Genomic DNA, 7,068 nt, shown 5'->3' on the forward strand with positions numbered 1-7,068 from the left:
TGTTGTTTTACACACATGCACACAGACATTATTTCATACACGACATAGTCGTGAGATGCAAGAAACATATGGCAAGAAATCTGTAGACGCACCCATAACAACAAAAGACAATACTTTATTGAACCTTTTCTGATAAGAAGTGTGCGCTGCAAACGTGAAAATTTTTTACGATCATTTCTGTCCAGTCTGCTCGTTTTATCGCATTTAACCACAGCTGTCGTCGTTTTTTTGTCTGGCAGTGGTAGCAGATATGCGATCAAATTTCTAATTTGAGGCTGTATTACGCTGATTCTGGCACCCAACATCACAACAAGATGCTATTTTAAGCTCCTTATGTAGCCGAACATGCGCTGGTTTGAATGGGCCATTTCTGTTTCCCCTTTGTTTTGCTGCCTCTAGCTGGACGTCGGCTGACCCTAGTTACCTGTGGTTGGCCTGGCCGTGCGTCACTCAGAAAACAACAGGCCAATCAGAAGGAGGAATCTGTGAAAAATTTTTATGTGTGCTGAAAAAGTCAGCAGTTTTAAGTTTTAGCGCCATGTCGCATTGATCAACATGCCATTTCATGTTGCATTTTTATTGGCTGGTCAGTAAACGTAGGTCGTAGCAGCAAACACACTGTGTGATGAACATGCTGAATTTCTGAGACTGTCAGAAAATGGTCACAGTCTATCTTTTGTCGCAAGACTGTGACAATGGCCGTCTTTGAACCTCTCTCACTACATGACATAGGACCACCTTTTAGAAGAACACCTTTTCACAGAAATCGCTACAGTTGTTTCACAATGCCAATCTTTCATCTGAGACAGCTGAAAATCGTGCAGTGTGTAGAAGGCTTTAGACAGTTATTCTGATGCAGAATACAGAAGGCGTGTTCAAGCACAGCTTTTTGGTCCAGATGCCGCCGACACGAGGCGACAACACCATTGGCTTTCGTCGCCATTAGTTCTTTAAAGTCGGCTTGGTGTGTCCCGGCCTTAAATGTGATACTATAATGGTCACTTGATGAAAACACCAGCTTACACCAACATAGAAACAATTGAAGATGGATCAGAAAAATTTAGCAGGTATAGTTGTGGTTAACCGGCCGAGCCAAACTGGTTGAATGTTGTTTGAGAGCATTTATTCTCACCTGTGTGTAGGGAGAAATGCCTGGAGAGAGTCTGTTGGCGACCAAACACTTTGCCACAAACAGGGCAGGGAAAGAGCTGTTCGTTGAGTCTCCATTGGGCGAGTCCATTTCCTGGCTCACTACTCACCTTCTCTGGATCTGGATACATTAAAAAAAATAATAATCAGATATTATACAACAGTTCGTTCTGGTTGTCTAAACTAGTCCAACCGCACTGGAATGTTTCATTCTTTGTATCGCTCTGCTTGCCTGCGTTCCCAGTGTTTAGACCTCTTGTGATACTTCTTAAGTGATTCACATTTTGTCTCATTCCTGTCTGAAATCTTGGGATATTATAGCTGAAAATTATTTTTGTGATTGCTCTAGACATCCTTGAGATCACAATACGCATGCTACACAAGAACATTTACTTCCTTCGATGAATTTGTCTGAATTCTTGACATATCATACTCTTGTGAGACATGAGGACTACTAATTGCAGGTACAACCGGGAAACCAAGAGACACGGAGGTTGGCAAGAGGTCAGAGTGTGTTCTGTCACTGTGCTGGATAATATGTTGATAAGTCTATACATCCAGATCAGGGAGCCAACAAGGTGTTTTTTATCTTGACATTGGGCTGAGTGCTTCTTTTTCACCTTTCATTAGAAGAGCGAGAGAGGAGGGGAAAGAGAGTAAGAGAGAGAGAGACAGCATGCCACACAAGTGGAGGAGACCGGCTGAATTAACCTTCTGATGAAGGTGGTTGGCTCAGCGTCAAATTAAAATGCAGCACCACGCCTTTTCTCTCTCCGGAAGGAGTCAGAGATAAATAAATGAATAGATAAATAAATAAATAAATCTAAACCGAAGAGAAATTCCGTCATCGTGCAACACAGCCCCTTCAAATAGATGTCTGGTGCAATATGAAAGCCTGGCCATAATTCTGTACAAAACAAGAGGCAGAGAGGTTGCCAAATGTTAAGCAACGTTTCTTTACGAGCCAAAACGGAACAGAAATATGTATACTTATTAAAAATAAAAAATAAAAGCCTACGGCTTACAACTGAAAGGGTCTTTAATCATGTCAAGGCATTCAGAGATGCATGTTTTGGGTTTGTAGGTCATATCAATGACTTGAGTTTTTTTTTCTTATGCATGTACCGCAGCATTCTGATCCGTTCAATAAACATTCAAGGGGCTTTTTGGATATGCAGCGGGTGTGTGCCCGTCCCTTTGGACTTGTGGTTTGCTCATAAATAGGCACATTTTTTACAAATGCTGTCATAAGCAATGCAGCCTCAGGATTGATGGGGGCATGGCGAGGAAAAGGGGAGCAAGTGGTTGGGGAGAAACAGCATTTTCTTTTTTTTTTTTTGGCATATCAGAGAGGATTTAATGGTGGCAATTAAAGAGCAGATGCACTGGCCTTGGACGCAAGACCTGAAGGACATTTTCATGGGGCTGCTCATATTTTCTGCCAGAGACCAAACCCAAAAGTCCTGATGGGAATAGTGTCTCAAAGTGGCCCAACGGGAGGGGTTGTCTGACTTGTCGGCACGCTCCCTCAAGAAGTCACAGGGAATGATGCTAAAAGTGCCCCTTTACTCCTCACAATGATCTTGGCTGAAAGACACTTCTGAGTTAAATATATACGTCTACAGGGCGTTCTAATGTCAGGGTGTTAATTTCATTGTTATCATGCACAGGGATGCCAAAGTTTTTATTGGTCCTAAAGCACCCGTTAAAACTAATGTAAGCCATCTATCCTGTGGTAAGTTCTGAAATCCATCATTATTTTAAAAGACATAAGGATAAGTGATGTCTTGCTTGCCTGCTCGATTTTACTGCTGATGTATTACTTGCTTCAGAAAAACGAGGCACATTACATCAAGTTTTAAGCCAATGGGGGGAAAGTAGGGAAATTATGACCCAGAAGAAACTTTTATTGCTCAGACCCTTCCCTTTTATAGATCAATGGAGTTCTCGGTTATGTTTTAAATAAGTAACAACTTTTTCTCTCTTTTAAAATTCCTTAGGTGAAATAAAAACTGACACAAATAAGACAATAGTTGATATACAGTAAAACGACTACACTTAATAATATAGCTCAGATATGAAAAGAATCGGATGAGAAATATTTCAGAAAAAAAAAGATGATGATGAGGCAATGTGTAGCTACTGCTGTCACACAAAATCATGTCGGAGGAGACGACAGGTGAAAGCGAGACACTCTAACCACAACTGAAAAAAAAAAAAAAAGCTTGCCAGTGTGGGAGTTTTTTTTAGATTCCATCAAAAAGCAGGATATTAGACATCCCTGTTTGCAGGAAGCGCAAAAAAGTATTTTTTGTACATTTATGATTCAAAATTCTCTCTCCCTTCCTACACTGGTGTTTGCGATTCATTTGCCAAAAATGAGAAAAGTTAAAGATGAATTTGACTGATAACTTTATTTAGTTTCTAAAGATATCACAATAATATTTTCTTTTAACTATGATAATTATGTAGTGAAAATCTGATATTGTCATAGCCCATCTCTACAGTGGCAACAGAGAATCCTGCCCTCATTTGACTTAAAGGGAAAGTTCACCTTAAACAAACAAACAAATAAAGAAATAAAATAAAAACTGCCATTAATAACTCACCCTTCAAGTCGTGATCAAGCAGTGGTCACAGATATTTTTCAAATTTTTTTCGTTGTGTTCCACGAATAACATGAGGGTGAGTATTACACCAGAATTTTTATTCTGGATAATCTTTATCCCCAAGCAAGATCTCCTTATACCACTGACACCTTTAAGCACCTGTTGATATCAAACTTAATATTATTGGATGATGTTTTGACCATATTTGAATCTTAAAGACTCAACTTGATTAGTAGTGCCACAGTACCAGCATGAATTAGCATCGCTAAACTGCATAATTAAACAAGGGTGCCATGTGTGTGCCATCTCCCAGCCGTCCCCCGCGCTGACCTGCACTGCATAAGAGCTTTAATTAAAACTACAGTGGGTGTTTTGCCCTTTGCTTCAATCTATGAGCGAGTTTAGAAAAGGCAACACACAATCAGACACAGGGTCCTGAATCAGCCTCGTCACCCCGGAGCCCACGGTTCCACTGAGTCACAGCGCTCATAGGAACCTGTGCATCTGACTCACGTCCCACCAAGCGGCAGTGCGGCGTGATGTGGTGCTGACAGCTCTGGTGTGACACAGAGCCTGGGGGGACTGCAGGGAAAAGATGGCACCTTCCCACAATGCCTCAGTGGGGGACATGAGCGAACGAATGCCTGTGCAATGCTTATGACTCTCACCTAATACCTTCATTTTCTTGTTGTTGATGCACTTTTCTCAGTCTCTCTTTCTCCTTTGCCATTAAAAAGACTGGCATTGCTGGGAACCAATATCTATTTACCAATATATGTTTTAACAACCATGCTCCCTAACAAACTTAAAGAGATAGTTTACCTGAAAAGTAAACGGTCATCATTTACTCACCTTCATGTCCAACCTATATGAGTTACTTTTTTTTGCTGAAAATAAAAAAGATACACTACCATTTAAAATTTTGGGCTTGATTGATTGTTTGATTTTATTTTTTTATTATTAAATCATTTTTTTTAATTGACTGAATCATTTTATTTTAAAAGATATTGATGCTTTTATTAGTCAAGGACCCATAAAAACCGATCATTTAAAACGATACCAACATTTTCTGTCTTTCTATCTGTAATGTGGGGTTTGGGTTTTGTTTCTTGTTCATGTTTTCATGTCTTTTATTTTGTAGTTTAGTCATACTCCCTGTTTGTGTCATGCTTCCCTTGCCCTCATGTATTCATGCCTGGGTTCTTCACTATGCTCGCCTTCAGTGGACTGAATCGTTACACTATCTATAATCTTCTGTTGAAAATCCTAAAAAAAAAAAACTCCACAAAACATTTAAGCAGCACAGCTGTTTTTAACATAAGACGCGTTTCCATTACCCTTCAAATTGCGCAAATTGAAATTGCGAATTTAAAATACGCTTAATGGAAACGCGTCAATTTCCCAAAAACGCCCATATATCGCAAAAAAGTTTTTACGCTCGCATGAGGTGGTTTTTCAGGCAATGCGAAAAAGGAATTTATAAAATATCGCCAAAGTTTTGTGCAAATCTGTAATGGAAATGCGCCTATAGATAATAATAAGAAATATTTCTTACGCATATTAGAATTATTTCTGAAGGATCATGTGACACTGAAGACTGGAGTAATAATGTTGAAAATTCAGCTTTGCCATATATAAAAATAGAAAACAGTTATATTACAATAATATTATATTTTTTGTTTTAATTATTATTTTTGATCAAATCAATGCAGCCTTGGTAAGCATAAACGACTTTAAGCATTAAAAAAATCTTAAAGATTTAAAACTTCTGAATGGTAGTGTATTTTGAACGTTTTTTTTTTTTTGGTCCATACATGAAAGTCAATTGTTTTTGGACTGCACTGACTTTCATAAAAAGGACAAAAAAGCTAAAACCATAATCTTCTTTTATATTCCAGGTGAATTAATGATAATAAAATTTTTATTTTTGGGTAAACTATCCAGTTCCCTTGTTCAGTCAGCTGGATACAGGTTAACAATGCTAAATTTGGGGTCAAAATATACAGAGTTCATGACACTGCAATAAAAAATAAAACATTGACACTTAATTGAGACACTAGAGCATCTACATCAATGCCTTGAAGTGGTTAATGGTTTAATTAGTGTTATTAGAGCGAGAAGAGACAGCCTCCGCAGTGATGCTGAAGATGACTCGGGGCAAGAGGAAAGGATAGAAGAGGAGTGTTACAAACACACACACACACGCCAAACACACAAAGGATGACACAGACCCAATGAACGTAAGTATACTCATGCAATTAAGTGAAAAATATAAAAAGATGTAAAAGCATCTGATCCAGCCATGAGCAACATAAAGGCAATATTTAATACAGAAATTATCAAATTGGCCATACAGACACACACGCAAACAAACAAACACTGATTCAGTTGATCTTTTTGGCATAAATACAGAACTATTTTAGATCAATTCATTATTTTTCAACCACTGATTATGCTGTTAAAAATAAAAAATTAGAGCTCTTTGTCTTAACTAAGGAGTGGGAGTTACTACCCACACCGGGTCAGAAGGTGTTAAGACACTTAGCAATGAAATGCCAAAAAATATGGAGTAAGAGAAAGAATTTGAAAGAGAGAAAGAGATGAAAAAGGTAGACAAGGGTCATGGCCGCTCTTATGTGATTTGTGTACGTCCGCTTTGTGTCTGCGCGTAAGAACGAACGCATGTCTGAGTCTGTAGTGAATTAACTTTCACGCACCCTGGACACGAAAAACCCAATCATTTTTTCATTAACTGGTGTAGGGAATCGGGCCAAGCGAGCGCAAACTAATTACCCTTTGCCAGAGGGGCCAGTAGAGGGAGGCAGGGAGTGCCAGTTGCCCAGTGCAGCGGTCTCAAAGCTGGGTGGGAGCGTGTGGGGCCTCTGTAGCCTCGCATTAGATGAGAGGGGCGGCTTGTATGCATAGATCTATGTAGATGTGAGCAGGGTCCAAAATGAACACCAAAGCCGGATAAAAATGACTTGTTAGTGGACAGTACCATTGAAAAGAACATAATGTAGAGCCTACATTGAATTGTACAAACTACAATCTGACCATGAGTGATGTGAGTGACATACTAGTATCTACTAAACACAGATCATAGGAAAAAATCTGAATTCATGTGTTGATTTTTTTTCTGCAGAAGTCTGTCACGACATATACTGTATGTGGGATATTCCTCATATTAAAGCAACAAAAACTCATATTAGGAACAAGTATCATAGGATATGTGCTATTTGTCATTAAAGGGGTCATATGATGCGATTTCAATTTTTCCTTTCTCTTTGGAGTGTTACAAGCTCTTGGTGCA

At 39.0% G+C, this 7,068-nt stretch overlaps 1 protein-coding gene across 1 annotated transcript in view; it reads right to left on the reverse strand.

Moving 5' to 3' along the window:
* Positions 1-7,068, reverse strand: part of LOC107684451 (zinc finger protein 827-like) — a 75,269-nt gene that overhangs the window by 16,226 nt on the left and 51,975 nt on the right. The window contains exon 13 of the mRNA XM_016480702.1: positions 1,133-1,270. Coding sequence (XP_016336188.1) covers positions 1,133-1,270 — 138 coding nt within the window. The remainder of the gene's footprint in view (positions 1-1,132; positions 1,271-7,068) is intronic.

This window comes from Sinocyclocheilus anshuiensis, unplaced genomic scaffold, assembly GCF_001515605.1.
Source record: "Sinocyclocheilus anshuiensis isolate Anshui unplaced genomic scaffold, SAMN03320099.WGS_v1.1 scaffold309, whole genome shotgun sequence".
NCBI classification, from domain to species: Eukaryota; Metazoa; Chordata; class Actinopteri; order Cypriniformes; family Cyprinidae; genus Sinocyclocheilus; species Sinocyclocheilus anshuiensis.